The sequence below is a fragment of the Coregonus lavaretus genome (assembly GCF_964263955.1).
Source record: "Coregonus lavaretus genome assembly, chromosome: 11".
Taxonomy (NCBI): Eukaryota; Metazoa; Chordata; class Actinopteri; order Salmoniformes; family Salmonidae; genus Coregonus; species Coregonus lavaretus.
This window is the reverse complement of record NC_139998.1, coordinates 29,643,289-29,660,703: the sequence shown is the minus strand read 5'-3', so window position 1 is coordinate 29,660,703 and position 17,415 is coordinate 29,643,289. Positions and strand designations below refer to the sequence as shown.

At 41.1% G+C, this 17,415-nt stretch overlaps 1 protein-coding gene and 1 long non-coding RNA gene across 2 annotated transcripts; both read right to left on the bottom strand.

Annotated features, from left to right (window-relative positions):
- Window positions 1–1,559: 1,559 nt before the first annotated feature.
- Window positions 1,560–4,966, bottom strand: LOC311137628 (peroxisomal membrane protein 11A-like). The gene is made up of 3 exons (XM_084172134.1): window positions 4,606–4,966; window positions 4,158–4,273; window positions 1,560–3,758 (listed from the first exon to the last, which is right to left on the bottom strand). The coding sequence occupies exons 1-3, from the start codon at window positions 4,659–4,661 to the stop codon at window positions 3,190–3,192; spliced, it is 741 nt and encodes a 246-aa protein (XP_084028260.1). The 5' UTR covers window positions 4,662–4,966; the 3' UTR covers window positions 1,560–3,189.
- A 3,847-nt stretch (window positions 4,967–8,813) lies between these two features.
- LOC311136960 lies at window positions 8,814–10,595 on the bottom strand. Its single transcript, XR_014613904.1, has 3 exons — window positions 10,181–10,595; window positions 9,648–9,715; window positions 8,814–9,285 (listed from the first exon to the last, which is right to left on the bottom strand). It is a non-coding gene; the product is annotated as an uncharacterized lncRNA (long non-coding RNA).
- Window positions 10,596–17,415: the final 6,820 nt, after the last annotated feature.

Below are 17,415 nucleotides of genomic sequence, written 5' to 3'. Positions count from 1 at the left end.
TATTTTTAGGTTTAAGGAATTGCTGAATTTAAGTTAATGGATGTTTTCAATATTGTGTGTTATGTCAGAGCATTTTTTAAGTGTTAGAGTACAATGTTGATGTATTCCTCCTCTACCATGTGAGTCCTTAGTCTTGCTAACATCAGTGAGTCACAGCTTGCTGTGTAGTCACGTGTCAGCCAGGCTAATGAGTGTCCGTATCGCGGAAATTCAACATTCCAGCATGATTGAAATGTAAAGGCAATGTTCCCGCGTCAGCGGAGACTGCATTCACAGTAATCGCTGCATATTGAAATTCAACGTTACAGCGCGATTGAAATTTAAAGGCAATGTTCCAGCATTAGTGGAGACTGTATTTAAGGGTAATTGCTGCATATGTCAGCTCAACCAGAAATTACCTTTACATTTCTATCACGCAGCCTGTAACGCTTCAGCGATACAGATTAAATAGAGCCCCTAATCCTTTTGTGTTTGTCATAGGTTAATTTCTGTTCATTTTCCTCATCCATATGAGTCTGTGGATCTTTTTGATAATCATGAACAGAGTACAAAAAATAATTGTGATTGTGTTAAGGGCCTTTGCTCATCCAATACAATTCTGCACCACTGTCACAAACCACCTGGTTCTAGCGCTATGTATAAGTGTCTGAAAGGTCTGTCAGAAGTGCTTGACTCAACTAGATTCATCCCTGACATGTAAATGTCGGGAGTTCTTCTGTCACAGTTTGGTTTATTTTTTTATTGTTGAATTCTAAATGTCCTAAATGAAATGTATGCTACTGTGGTATTCTGGAAAGCACATGATCAGATATGAGACCAGCATAGACCACTGTCTCTTTGTGTGCAGTATTGGACTGAGCCAGAGGCTGGTCATCTGAATAAGTGCTAATTGTGATATATGCAGAGTTAGCTAGGTGCCTTCTAATAGGAAAATCTGAGTCACATTGGTGTTTACATAATGTTCATATCTATCATAATTGAGATTATTGCATAACATGCAGTTGAAACCAAATGTATGCACTCAATTTATTGGTCCCTAAATTGTATTTTTCATGTGTAGGGCTACAGATTTGTGGCTAAAGGTCCTTAACTGTTGACACCCACAATGTGCTCTTGAACGATAATCTGCATACTGCTTACAAATCAAACAACTCTAGGATTATTTTAAGGTAATTGTTTTGCTTTGGCTGTTTGCGTTTACTTTGTTGATATTGGTAAATTAAATGTCTCAATAGAAATGTGAAATTAAATCTCTTGTCCTGTATAAGTCACTTCAGTCTACCTATGAGAACAAATTTGTGTAACTATTTATTGCTTTTAATGTTTTCTTTTTTTGGTTCCTCCTTTGCACAATTTTCTCAGTCTATTAAAGGCAGACAAAAAGCCTCTCCTTGGCAAAAGGGAAATGGAATATATATTTTTGCAATTTTCAGTGGGGGATGCTTTATCACCACCTGTTCCTCTAGAAAAAGCCTACAAAATGTATTGTCTCTGTAAAAATAAAGTATAATGCTCTTTTCATCAAGTATTGAGTTTTTAAAAATTCCTATATTTTCTTAAGGTGGCGATGTTGCAGCACTTTTATTGGAATTCCTTGCACCACAAACTGATATTATAGGCCATCTACATCATCTTGAATAGTGACTGTACATCACACAGTTCTCTACTTTAGTCAAAATGTCAATATAGTTTAGATAAAATCAATTAAGCAAAGGAGGACAAATATTCACCATGTTTGAATTCTGCATCCCTCAAGATGCACTTATATTCCAGATCCTTGAGACATTTTCCAAATCATCAAAATAACCTTGGTTATTGTCTTATAATGCAATAATGGATTACTTTGAACTTTTGCAATCTAATAAAAAAGCGCATTTCAACCCCAAATTATCATCCATCTACTTTCAGTGTTTCAATATGTTTCAGTCCCATGGGCCCCATTCATCAAACATGCTTGATTTGTAACTTTGTTCAACTCGGGACTTCAGATAATTATAACTTTACAACTGCATTGTGAATTATAGCATAAGTCAATGGAATCTATTTGATTATTCAACAGGTTTGATCAAATTCAAACCATTTTGTTACATTGCATTATGCATAGAAATCTACTGTATTAATAAGGCTCTTCCATTATGGAATACATTATTTGCATAGACTTTTTGTACTTTCCTCATGATAAATAGAAAACATCTACTGATTAGTGTTAATCATTAGAACCTTACATCTCATTATATAACAGCGCTGGAGAAATACTGACTTCTAGGCCATATCCCTGCCATTGTTGATGTCCCTGGCAGAATACAAAATGTAGACTATGTATGCTGAACAGCATCTATTAAGAGGAAGATTATAACTGTAAACAGGTAGGCGTGGCCTAAACCTCAGTGTTTCAGGTATTGATACATAGTTAAACAACAATACAAAATTAAAGAAATACTGTACATGATTTGACAATTAGACAAAACATTAACAAAATTGTTTGGTAAATGCTCCAATTGGTCACAATCTTAAGTACACTTGAATTGTTCATTTCAATCTGTTATATGCTACATCATAAGGGCCTTATTTCCAAAGTGAATGCTTCCTTTTATCAATTGCACAGGTAGTGCAAATTCACATTAGTATACAAAGTGGCCTTGGAATCATAAAGACATACAGGAGACAGTGCTGGTGGGCTTGGATTAGTGTGGTAATGCTGAATCACGCAACTCATGATCCGTCAAGTTATTTAGTGGAAGCATTATGGCACCCACCTACAGTGCTCTACGTTCAATCAAACACTAGTAAACAAAGTTGACTAAGATCCCTGTCCAGTCTATTCTGTCTTTGTGATTCCTAAACTACTGCAAAGTTTCCTTTATAATATATTAATTTAGAAATGTCTAAAAAGGTACATATGTATCCACCTATGAGCTGTTGTTGGTCCTAACAGTAATCATCGGCTACTCATAAGTGTTTGCCCTTTAAGCTCCTAACTGCTATCTGAAGGGGTTTCTGTCATCACTGAACTTCTGCTAACATGCAGCTTCCCCTGAAGTGACATTTAAAGTAGGATAGTACCCCTGAAAGATTCTGTCTCACCAGTGTTTGACTATAAACCTTAGTCCTGGCATCTGCCCATTGTACTGTGTATGGCTTCTCTTCATTTCATAATTCTAGCTCCTTTCCTTTTCCTTCAACTCTAGGTTACGGTTGGATTTTCAAACTGGGGTGCAAGACTGACACTATCCCTAAGATGGAGGAAATCAGCCCACAAAAGCCCACCACTCCTGGGTTTGACCGGTACACACCCAGCCTGTCCAGTGGAATGAAAAGATCACAAATGTTTTTCAGTGTGTCAAGGGCAACCGAGGGATGGCTTTTAAGACTCTCGAAGAGCAGGAACAGAAAAGCATCCAGTTGAGGAACAATAACAGTAGCCACATCAGGGCTGTCGTTGAGGTGCTGATCCATTTTCTGTTGAAACTGCCTATCTCTGGTTCTCTGAACCATAGTCTGGGTGATTACGTAAACATCTCTGGTCAGACTCATAACCAGGGACAGGAAGTAGCAACGAGAGGCATTCAAGCTCCAGCGCTCCTTGTCAATACCAGGGACAAGGCCAACATTCCTGGCCCAGAGCACATTGTCGCAGATAAAGTAAAGGGCGCGGTTGAGGTTGGCCACAGTAAGGCAGAGGCGCAGCACAGGGTCAGAGAGCTGCAAGGTTCGCTTGGCAGCGTCAATGGAATTCACAGTGTTCCCTAGTCTGAACACTGAAACAAAGAACAAAATACAGAATTCAGCACATGCTCATGAATGAAAATAGTTATCAAGTAGGCTACATTTGACTGATCGTTGAACCAAATATTTGTCAGCACAAAACTAGAGAGCTTCTTTCCAGGCATAGACCTTCAGCTTTCCTATATGACCTGGGGGAATTACTGCTTATGTAACTTAACTGTCCATGTCTTATGCAATTGCAGAAGCAGCCTAGTGAGCCTACTCTTCCAAATGGTTGAGGGTCTGATACCCAAAATGTTCTCCACATAAAGCCATCCAATAATAATTAGCCTACAGCATGTTTCAAAAACACTTGTCCTACCGGTTAGTTAGCTACAGTATGTCCCTGGGGAGTGTAGTAGTTGGTGGTGGTGAAGGTTGTACAAACTCACATTTCCTTCCAGAACTCATGTTGGACTCCAGACTCTGCAGCTTGACAACAAGCTCTTTCCTTGCAGAATTCTTGCGAAGCAAATACTTCGACAAGGCACATGCATATTGGGTTGTCCTGAAATATAAGCATTAGACATAATGGCCTTTAAACACACATCTCAGCAGGACAGCAACTATATGTGTAGCTAGTAACGTTAGACTGAAAAGGAGATCATCATACAAACTAAACTGATCTGACTTGCTAGATTGACAGACAGCAAGCTACATTAGCAAAGAGATGTAACTTGTTGCAGCAGAAATGAATGATGGATAACATTGGCATTAGTTAGCTAATTAAGGTTGGAATTATACTCAACTTTTAAATCATGAGTTAGCTACTGTAGACAGCTAGCTTGCTACTAAATAAGCCGATTTAGCTAGCTATCTCGCTAACTTACCAATACATACCTGAAAATACGATCCCTTCCTTGACTTTGATTTGTGAACTTAACAAAAGACTCCATTGCGACCAGTGGCTTGTTGTTTCAAACAGCAGATAAAATGGAACAAAACGTACAACTTGTAGACAACCCAGGCAGCCTAGCCGAGTCTAAAGTGAGGCAACTGCATAGAAATAGATAGAGGACTCATCTTTGTATCTGTGCTATTTTAGGGTCTGTGACAGCAAAGGCAATCTCAATTTTGAAGTAGAAGGTTTTCTTCTTCACGATTGGCTGGTCCCTCCTGATGGCCCAGTTGGACATTACTCCAACATGGTCACCAGGAGAGATACGCCAATAAAGTTGGATGTCCCACCCAGTTTACTACTACATTAAAATGGTGGACGCCCTCAATGCCATTCTTCATGCTAACACAGCCTTTTGGCCGCTATCATTCTCTATGGGCAACTGCTCTCATATCATAGATAGCTAGCTTTGGTTTCAGTACGGACGGTTTTGCAGACGGACAAGTGAGTTTGGCGAGCGCCTCTTTCGAATACTTATTAACATCGTTTATTATTTCCTTACTTGCAGTAAGATCCACTGATCTTACACGAGTAATATGTAACAAAACAACTAAATTAGGCATAGTAATAACATGGTTCAACAGGAATCAACAATAATGATAGGCATGGAAGTACTTACATATTCATCTCACATTAATTACATTAATTTGAATACAAAGTACAGACAACATTAGAATGAAAGAAAACATTTATTTCAAAACAAATAAAACACAAGAAGGGACGTTCAACATGTGGCTCCAAGTGAAGGGAGATGTTAGCTTGGCTTTGATTTTTAGTTGTATCTACATATACATTATATATGAACATGTAATCACCATAAATTATGTTCATACCACAGTATGAAAATATATCCAATCATAACCATTTTATCCTGAACAACTACCCTCAAATGTTCCCTTATAGCCACAGAACCAAGCGACAGAAATCCTTAGTTATATTTTAACATAGTACCTATGTTAAAAATAGAACACAAGTAAACATGGTATGATAATAAACATACTATTTTGTTATGTTATTTATGCCCTGTAACTGTATGCTTTCACATTATGAGAGTTTTCTCACTTTTTCTTCATTTAGCAGTGAGATGCATAGCTTACATTAATGAAAAGATATCTGCAAACGTAATATCCTCATATAGTAAGTTATGCAATCCTAACCATTGGCCAGCAACCCTGAAATGTTCTGAGCCACTCAGAAATTCCTTCACATAGCTTCAAATAGCGTTGTGATAGTGATAGTCTTTTTTCTTCAAGGTTAAAAGGTTATGTCCTTCCTCATCTGGAAGGAGTTCTGCCTCCTTGTTTTAAGACCTGTTTCAGTGCCTCAGGTGGACTTCTGCCCACCGGTTCCACAGCCCCACACATGGCCTACAGTGTATGTGCCGTATGCAGGGCCAAAGGAACCTGGTGTGCTACCCTTGGGAGTAGCCTGACTGTACACTATAAAAAGTCATTATACTAATAATCTTCACCACCATCATCATGGTCTTTGTAACCACCTTCATATTTTTCGTCATAATCATCATCTTCCTCTTCATCCTGCTCATCTGTGGTCGTCTGCAGATAGAACATGAAGTAGATAATTTATTTATCAGTTATGCCGTGTGTGTGAGAGATCCTTTATCACGTGATATTGACTGTGCATTTGAGTGAGAATGATACAACTGATCACTTTTACAAAATATCAAATTTAAAATGAAACAGTATTTTGTAGCAATACAATGTAATACAGTATAAGTAGTTATGTGTTGCTTGCATATATTGCACTGTTCCTACAGTAGAAGTTGTCATTAATGCAATCAAAAAACATCAAGCTTACCATAATGGCGTTCAGCAGAGGACTGCAGGACTGAGGAGAGTGAGCAGTGGGTGGATTTTATACTGCAGGGTAGAGACAAAGCCTGAGTCTCCACCTCCCCTGTGAAGTGAAACTCAGACTGACTTTTCTGGAAACAAAACTGATGGGAAAGAAGAAGGGGTGTGTCTCAGTGAAGCGCGACTGAGCCCAGTGCATACTAAACATGCACACAGACGCCCATGTACACACACACACACACACACTCCTATGGATCTGCTGGAAAACCCCTGACACCTCTCCTAGAAAACCCCTGACACAACTGATATGGCGCTAGTGGAGCCAATACATCCTCTACTCTGTTGGCTGTGTGTACAGGCTGGTGTTTACTGCATTATTGTCAGCTGGAGGGATACAAACAACTGGAAGGTGGAAATGAGAGGTGTATTTGTACCAACTCTTATCCTTTACCAGTGCTAAAAGGCCTTTAGCACAATACGCTACGAAACATTTGAAACTATGGTCAGAGAAATAGCTTACATAGGCATATATATTATTTTCTTTAGAAAGTTACACTGTACATTATCTGATGATGAATATTGTGTTATTATCAAATATGTGTAATTGCACTTTGCATTCCTTTGTAATTATTTATTTCCTCTGGACATACAGTGCCTTCGGAAAGTATTCAGACCGCTACACTTTTTCCACATTTTGTTACGTTACAGACTTATTGTAAAATGAATTAAATAAAACAATTTCCTCATCAATCTACACACAATACCTCATAATGACAAAGCGAAAACAGGTTTTTAGAAATGTTTGCAAATTTATTACAAATAAAAAACAGAAATACCTTATTTACTTAAGTGTTCAGACCCTTTGCTATGAGACTCAAAATTGAGCTCAGGTGCATCCTGTTTGGATTGATCATCCTTGAGATGTTTCTACAACTTGATTGGAGTCCACCTATGGTAAATTCAATTGATTTGACATATATAAGGTCCCACAGTTGACAGTGCATGTCAGAGCAAAAACCAAGCCATGAGATCGAAGGAATTGTCCGTAGAGCTCCGACACAGGACTGTGTCGAGGCAGAGATCTGGGGAAGGGTACCAAAAAATTTCTGTAGCATTGAAGGTCCCCAAGAACACAGTTCATTCTTCACCGCCTGGACAAACTAAGCAATCGGGGGAGAAGGGCCTTGGTCAGGGAGGTAACCAAGAACCCGATGGTCATTCTGACATGGCTCCAGAGATGGGAGAACCTTCCAGAAGGACAACCATCTCTGCAGCACTACACCAATCAGGCCTTTATGGTAGAGTGGCCAGACGGAAGCCACTCCTCAGTAAAAGGCACATGACAGCCCGCTTGGCGTTTGCCAAAAGGCATCTAAAGACTCTCAGACCATGAGAAACAAGATTCTCTGGTCTGATCAAACCAAGATTGAACTCTTTGGCCTGAATGCCAAGCGTCACGTCTGGAGGAATCCTGGCACCATCCCTACGGTGAAGCATGGTGGTGGCAGCATCATGTTGTGGGGATGTTTTTCAGCGGCAGGGACTGGGAGACTAGTCAGGATTGAGAGAAAGATGAACGGAGCAAAGTACAGAGAGATCCTTGATGAAAACCTGCTCCAGAGTGCTCAGGACCTCAGACTGGGGCAAAGGTTCACCTTCCAACAGGACAACGACCCTAAGCACACAGCCAAGATAACGCAGGAGTGGCTTTGGGACAAGTCTATGAATGTCCTTGAGTGGCCCAGCCAGAGCCCGGACTTGAACCCGATCGAACATCTCTGGAGAGACCTGAAAATAGCTGTACAGCGACGCTCCCCATCCAACCTGACAAAGCTTGAGAGGATCTGCAGGGAAGAATGAAAGAAACTCCCCAAATACAGGTGTGCCAAGCTTGTACCGTCATACCCAAGAAGACTTGAGGCTGTAATCACTGCCAAAGGTGCTTCAACAAATTACTGAGTAAAGGGTCTGAATACTTATGTAAATGTGATATTTCCGTTTTTGCTATGTCATTATGGGGAATTGTGTGTAGATTGATGAGGGGAAAAAAACAATTTAATCAATTTTAGAATAAGGCTGTAATGTATCAAAATGTGGATAAAGTCATGGGTCTGAATATTTTTCAGAATGCACTGTATGGTCATGATTGTTGTCATAGTTATATGTACAGTATGTTATTGTATTGTTGTGTCCCTGTTGTCAGCCTGTTGTTACGTTTGAATTGAACTAATACTAGTAGAACTGATGAGGGGAAGACTCATTTGGTCAACCTAACAATACATCGATAGGTTTATAATATTGAATAAACAACACATAGAAACGACAGACACTAGACAGAAGTTGCATGTGTTTACAGTTTTTATTTTCACAGTTTCATGGGTTTTTACAGGAAATGTTGCGTATAGCCTTTTTAGATGAATTTATTATGGGATTGTGTGTATCAGCAGGCCCCTCCCTCGAGCCCACCTAACCAAGCACGCAGACCACCAGAAGCCAAAGGGAAAAAGGGAAGTGGAAAGTAGTTTTTGGCTTTTGTGGTGCTTCTGTAGTCTGAGCTTCGGTTAGGTGTTTCGAGGTCACTGCATTTCTGCAGCACTGGCTCTGCACACGTCGCCCCCTGCTGTCCCGGCATGGGAACACGACGCATCGGCCTTGTACCTGTGGTAGGCAGCACCACTGTTGCGTAACTCCCTAGTGAAGGCCACACCTGATGTGTAGTGTTCTCATGATGGGGCAGTCGAGGGGGAGGCGCGACCCGCCCTTAGTCTAGCCCAGGATTTCTTCTCCTCCTCCTCCTCCTCCTCCTCACTGTGGGAAGAGAGATTGTGTTCAGTACTACAATTCAGAAACCTTCACCCCAGCAAAACCTTTACATTTGCTAATAAACCTTTATCAAATAGTACTTTATCACTGGTGATGCAAGGGAGTGGCAGAGAAAACAGCAGCAGTAGAGGTCTTGATACATATCATTGATAAGTGTCACAACACAGACTTATTGACTTATTGAGACAACATTTCTGAGTAGTTGTGAGAAATTGCTTGATTTACAGCAATAAAAAGGAAGTCTGTACTTGTCTCCTTTTTTTACAGATACATTTAATATCTAGGACCTGACATCTCTGAATAGTAGTATATTGTTTTACAGAGATACTTCAAACAGAGATACTTACATGATTCAAGGCAAGCAGACAGAATGGGACTCCATGGGTGACCTGTCAAAGGGTTAAGGTCACCAGCCCTGAAACACAAGGAATGATAGACTTAGATGTGACGCAGTCAATAATTACAAAACATGGTCACTTCCCTATGTTCAGACTCTTAGTCTGATTCTGAAGTCAATATATTACATAGTTTATCAATAATTCAAAAGCTATTCATTGAATTATTATTCATATTTTCTCAATGGATCTGCTACTCTCTGACTAAACTAAATAACAACAACAGGATGTTGTCATATGATAATGACTGTACATCACATTAGACTTGTACTTGTACTGCTCTTATTCATAATACAGGAAATGTACTTAAAAAGTTTTTTAAAAAGTACAAAAAACATTCCTGTTTGTCATATCAACTTTACTTTAAAAAATACAAGGAAGAATGATACTGAAATGAATGTAAACTCAACTATATATTAATCAGGTCAAATAACACAGGTCAATGCTTACAGTAAGTTCTTTATCATTATAGAGATAAAACTCACCCCTGAATCCTTCAGCAGACATATCCGCAGGATAGAAAGGACAGATGAATCGCTGCATCTTCCTTTTAAACCCTGAGAACCATCTTCTCCTCCTCCTACTCCTCCCCTCTCCTCTCTTCCTCTCCCTCCTCCTCTCTTCCCTCCTCCTCCTCTTACTCTCCCTCGTCCTATACCCTGAACTGTTTAGCCCTGTCTGACAGCACCTCAGACACACAGCCTGCAGTGTGTGTTCGTGTGTGTCTGTCTGTGTGTGCGTGTCAGCAAGCTTTACTTCTTTCTTTGTCTGTTTTGTTTACATCAACATCCATCTTTTAGTTTCATTTTTGCGCTGCCTCTCTTTTTCTCAGATAGGGGTGTGCATTCTTTGGTTACTAGGTGCTGAACAAACACAACTCAACAAAACTCAAGGTTACTTATCCTCAGAGTTTGTACTGCTTGGTGACCTAAATTGGGATATGCTTAATACCCCAGCCATCCTACAATCCAAGCTAGATGCCCTCAACCTCACGCAAATTATCAACGAACCTACCAGGTACAACCCTAAATCCGTAAACATGGGTACCCTCATAGATATCATCCTGACTAACATACCCTCTAAATACACCTCAGCTGTCTTCAACCAGGATCTCAGCGATCACTGCCTTATTGCCTGCGTCCGTAACGGGTCCGCGGTCAAACGACCACCCCTCATCACTGTCAAACGCTCCCTAAAACACTTTAGCGAGGAGGCCTTCCTAATTGACCTGGCCCAGGTATCCTGGATGGATATAGATCTCATTCCGTCAGTAGAGGATGCCTGGTTGTTCCTTAAAAGTAATTTCCTCTCAATCTTAAATAAACATGCCCCATTCAAAAAATACAGAACTAAGAACCGATATAGCCCCTGGTTCTCCTCAGACTTGACTGCCCTTGACCAGCACAAAAACATCCTGTGGTGTACAGCATTAGCATCAAATAGCCCCCGCGATATGCAACTTTTCAGGGAAGTTAGGAACCAATATACACAAGCAGTCAGGAAAGCAAAGGCTAACTTTTTCAAACAGAAATTTGCATCCTGTAGCACTAACTCCAAAAAGTTTTGGGACACTGTAAAGTCCATGGAGAATAAGAGCACTTCCTCCCAGCTGCCCACTGCACTGAGGCTTGGAAACACTATCACCACCGATAAATCTACAATAATCGAGAATTTCAACAAGCATTTTGCTACAGCTGGCCATGCTTTCCATCTGGCTACCACTAACCCGGCCACCAACTCTGCACCCTCTGCTGCAACTTGCCCATGCCCCCCCCGCTTCTCCTTCACACAAATTCAGACAGCTGATGTTTTGAAAGCGCTGCAAAATCTGGACCCCTACAAATCAGCTGGGCTAGACAATCTGGACCCTTTCTTTCTAAAACTAGCCGCCGAAATTGTCGCAACCCCTATTACTAGTCTGTTCAACCTCTCTTTCATAACGTCTGAGATCCCCAGAGATTGGAAAGCTGCCGCGGTCATCCCCCTCTTCAAAGGGGGTGACACTCTAGATCCAAACTGCTACAGACCTATATCCATCCTGCCCTGCCTTTCGAAAGTATTCGAAAGCCAAGTTAACAAACAGATCATCGACCATTTCGAATACCACCGTACCTTCTCCGCTATGCAATCCGGTTTCCGAGCTGGTCACGGGTGCACTTCAGCCACGCTCAAGGTCCTAAACGATATTATAACCGCGATTGATAATAGACAGTACTGTGCAGCCGTCTTCATCGACCTGGCCAAGGCTTTCGACTCTGTCAACCACCGCATTCTTATTGGCAGACTAAATAGCCTTGGTTTCTCAAATGACTGCCTCGCCTGGTTCACCAACTACTTCTCAGATAGAGTTCAGTGTGTCAAATCGGAGGGCCTGTTGTCTGGACCTATGGCAGTCTCTATGGGGGTGCCACAGGGTTCAATTCTTGGGCCGACACTTTTCTCCGTGTATATCAATGATGTCGCTCTTGCTGCTGGTGACTCTCAGATCCACCTCTACGCAGACGACACCATTTTGTATACATCTGGCCCTTCATTGGACACTGTGTTAACAAACCTCCAAACGAGCTTCAATGCCATACAACAATCCTTCAGTAGCCTTCAACTGCTCTTAAACACTAGTAAAACTAAATGCATGCTTTTCAATCGAACGCTGCTAGCACCCGCCCACCCGACTAGAATCACCACTCTCGACGGGTCTGACCTAGAGTATGTGGACAACTACAAATATCTAGGTGTCTGGTTAGACTGTAAACTCAACTTCCAGACTCACATAAAGAATCTCCAATCCAAAGTTAAATCTAGAATCGGCTTCCTATTTCGCAACAAAGCCTCCTTCACTCATGCTGCCAAACATGCCCTCGTAAAACTGACTATCCTACCGATCCTTGACTTCAGCGATGTCATTTACAAAATAGCCTCCAACACTCTACTCAGCAAATTGGATGTAGTCTATCACAGTGCCATCCGTTTTGTCTCCAAAGCCCCATACACTACCCACCACTGTGACCTGTACGCTCTTGTTGGCTGGTCCTCACTACATGTTCGTCGTCAAACCCACTGGCTCCAGGCCATCTATAAATCACTGCTAGGCAAATCCCCGCCTTATCTTAGCTCATTGGTCACCATAGCAGCACCCACCCGTAGTCTGCGCTCCAGCAGGTATATCTCTCTGGTCATTCCCAAAGCCAACACCTCCTTTGGCCGCCATTCCTTCCAGTTCTCTGCTGCCAATGACTGGAACGAATTGCAAAAATCTCTGAAGCTGGAGACTCTTATCTCCCTCAATAACTTTAAGCATCAGTTGTCAGAGCACCTTACCGATCACTGCACCTGTACACAGCCCATCTGAAATTAGCCCACCCAACTACCTCATCCCTATATTGTTATTTATTTTGCTCTTTTGCACCCCAGTATCTCTATTTGCACATAGTCTCTTGCACATCTAGCATTCCAGTGTTAATACTATTGTAATTATTCTGCACTATAGCCTATTTATTGCCTTACCTCCATAACTTGCTACATTTGCACACATTGTATATATATTTTCTGTTGTATTTCTGACTTTATGTTTTTTTTTTTTACCCCATATGTAACTCTGTGTTGTTTTTATTGCACTACTTTGCTTTATCTTGGCCAGGTCGCAGTTGTAAATGAGAACCTGTTCTCAACTGGCTTACCTGGTTAAATAAAGGTTAAATAAAAAATAAAAAAAATAAAAAAACCTTTCGTAACCCCGGTTATCTGATAATAAGTGAGATATATCACTTGTGGGATTTGCTCCAGCAGATCACTACTAGGAAGAACCAATCACACAACGTCTGTCAGAGACAGACAGGTCGAGTGGCGAATGAGGTGAGCCCCTCCCTCTTTATAAGGCGGAAACGTGTATTTGAAAGAGAACCAAACTATGACGTGCGTGCACGTACAGTATGTATGTGTGCGTGTGTGCCTGGAGAGAGGGCAGTCCCATTCAAGGAAGTATTAAACAGAGAAGGCTTTAAACTACACGCTAATCTAGGCCTACATTAAGCTAATTACAAAAAAATGAAAATAAAATAATGCAGTGAGACTGATATGAAATTGTCAGTATGTATCACTTTAAGGATGTGTCAAGTGGCTTGGATATGATTGACTTACACTACACTACTAGCTGTAAGTATTATATTGTAGCTGTTCTCTGCAATGTGGAATCAATATCAAAGAGCTTATAAATACTAAGAATTGCAAAACTACAGAACAAATGGCACAGGCAAGTTTGTTCATGTTGCAAAGGTTCTTTCCATTTTTATTTTCATTTAAAAAAACATTTAAGGAAATCAGGCCTTCAGCCTTGTAGTGTATTTGGGATTGTGTTTTAATGAGCTGCCGAAACACAGACAACCAGAAGCCTACCAAAATAAAGAAAATAATGGTTCTTCATCTGGCTGCATTCTATATAGTTACATTGCTTGTTTAAGTATTCAAGTAAGTATTAATTGTTGAAGTATTTAGGTAAATAATATGAGCTTTGTGCTTTGGATGAGCTTCATCTAGTCATCTTAGGTGTCTTCTGGTGTCAAGGTCGCTACGGATTGGCTGATCTGCAGCTCCTGGCTCTGCTCACCAGGCCCGACTGACCAGGGCCCGGTTTCCCAAAAGCATCTTAAGGCTAAGTTCATCTTAGAACCTTAGCATTAAGATGCTTTTGGGAAACCGGGCCCAGGTCCTGAAGGGTCATGCTGAGGGTCAGTACCTGCTAGTGGACAGACTCCCAACACACCCCCCAGGACATGGTCAGGGACCCAGTGATCTGTCCTTGGGAGCCTCCTCTCTTTCTCCTCGTCACTGTGGGACAAGACTTTGTTTTAGTCACAGCTAGTCCACAAGGCAACTCTGGCCCTACAATTTAGTATGTTTACAGGCTCATTTTAATTCTATACATCTTTATTGTCCATAAAGGTTTATTCATCACAGGCGCATTCATTTTTAAATTTGTAAAATGTTTAGTCATTTAGCTAACGCTCTTATCCAGAGTGACTTACAGTTAGTGAGTGCATACATTTTTTCATGTTGCGGATGTGAGATACAAGAAAATACACAGCAAGCAGACAGAGTGGGAACTCCATGGTGACCTGACAGAGGGTCACCAGTCCTGCAACACAAGGAAGGACACACATACAGTTGTAGTCGGAAGTTTACATACACTTAGGTTGGAGTCATTAAAACTAGTTTTTCAATCACTCCACAAATATCTTGTTAACAAACTATAGTTTTGGCAAGTCGGTTAGGACATCTACTTTGTGCATGACACAAGTCATTTTTCCAACAATTGTTTACAGACAGATTATTTCACTTATAATTCACTGTATCACAATTCCAGTGGGTCAGAAGTTTACATACACTAAGTTGACTGTGCCTATTAACAGCTTGGAAAATTCCAGAAAATGATGTAATGTCTTTAGAAGCTTCTGATAGGCTAATTGACATAATTTGAGTCAATTGGAGGTGTACCTGTGGATGTATTTCAAGGCCTACCTTCAAACTCAGTGCCTATTTGCTTGACATGATGGGAAAATCAAAAGAAATCAGTCAAGACCTCAGATTTGTTTTTCTAAACATGCTAAATGAAAAGCCTTGCGTTTGAGTTATACAATCCGAAAAGTTTTGGTAACTAATATATAATGGACCGCAAAGGATGAGCCTTACATTAGCCATCAATTAGGCTACACATTTAATTGGAGAGCAAAACATGGTAAATGGGAAGACTGAGGTCATTGACATTACGTATGATTCAACTGCTCAGGGTGACAGTCTCTGGCTTAATGCGATTTCAAATGAAGCCCCATCTGAAGCATATGAAAGTCAACTAGGCATAGCATATCACTTTTCCAAACTAATTCCAAAGTACATCAGCACACATCTTGAAAGCTGTGCCTCTACTCTCATCTATTACACAGTATTACTCTGTGGTTGCTAACTGAATGCTCTGTCCTTACACAGCAGTTAAGTTAATCCGTTTGCAATCGCTCTTCCTAGCCCCATCCTGGTAGAGAACAGTTTGTACTATGCCTTCTATCAAAAAAAGAAACAGATTATTTATATGAAAAACACTTTCCCTTCTTTTGTCTTATTAAGGCAACGCCTAAAAGAGATTGTGTGCTTGATGTGAGCATGTAAGACCCCTTTCTCCACACCAATATTCTCTGACCACTATCCTCAAATAACCCAAGATAAATCTGTACGCACCGTGCACAAAAACAGCAGTATACAGTTGAAGTCGGAAATTTACATACACTTAGGTTGGAGTCATTAAAACTCGTTTTTCAACCACTCCACAAATGTCTTGTTATCAAACTATAGTTTTGGCCAGTCGGTAAGGACAATTTTTCCAACAATTGTTTACAGACAGATTATTTCACTTATAATTCACAGTATCACAATTCCAGTGGGTCAGAAGTTTACATACACTAAGTTGACGGTGCCTTTAAACAGCTTGGAAAATTCCAGAAAATGATGTCATGGTTTTAGAAGCTTCTGATAGTCTATTTGACATAATTTGAGTAAATTGGAGGTGTACCGGTGGATGTATTTCAAGGCCTATCTTCAAACTCAGTGCCTCTTTGATTGACATCATGGGAAAATCAAAATTAATCAGCCAAAAATGGTAGACCTCCACAAGTCTGGTTAATCCTTTGGATTTCCAAACGCCTGAAGGTACCACGTTTATCTGTACAAACAATAGTACGCAAGTATAAACAACATGGGACCACGCAGCCGTCATTCCGCTCAGGAAGGAGATGCGTTCTGTCCCCTAGAGATGAACGTACTTTGGTGCGAAAAGTGCAAATCAATCCCAGAACAACAGTTAAGGACCTTGTGAAGATGCTGGAGGAAACAGGTACAAATGTATCTACTGTATATCCACAGTAAAACGAGTCCTATATCGACATAACCTAAAAGGCCGCTCAGCAAGCCACTGCTCCTAAACCGCCATAAAAAAGCCAGACTATGGTTTGCAACTGCACATGGGGACAAAGATTGTACTTTTTGGAGAAATGTCCTCTGGTCTGATGAAGCAAAAATAGAACTGTTTGTCCATAATGACCATCGTTATGTTTGGAGGAAAAAGGGGGTGACCAGTATCCCTTTTTTATTTTCTCTCCAAAACTCTTGAGCGTGCCGTCTTTAGCCAACTCTCTTGCTATCTCTCTCAGAATGACCTTCTTGATCCAAACCAGTCAGGTTTCAAGACTGGTCATTCAACTGAGACTGCTCTTCTCTGTGTCACGGAGGCTCTCTGCACTGCTAAAGCTAACTCTCTCTCCTCTGCTCTTGTCCTTCTAGACCTGTCTGCTGCCTTTGATACTGTGAACCATCAGATCCTCCTCTCCACCCTCTCAGAGTTGGGCATCTCCGGCGCGGCTCACTCTTGGATTGCGTCCTACCTGACAGGTCGCTCCTACCAAGTGGCGTGGCGAGAATCTGTCTCCGCACCACGTGCTCTCACCACTGGTGTCCCCCAGGGCTCAGTTCTAGGCCCTCTCCTATTCTCGCTATACACCAAGTCACTTGGCTCTGTCATATCCTCACATGGCCTCTCCTATCATTGCTACGCAGACGATACACAACTAATCTTCTCCTTTCCATTTCTGATAACCAGGTGGCGAATCGCATCTCTGCATGTCTGGCAGACATATCAGTGTGGATGACGGATCACCACCTCAAGCTGAACCTCGGAAAG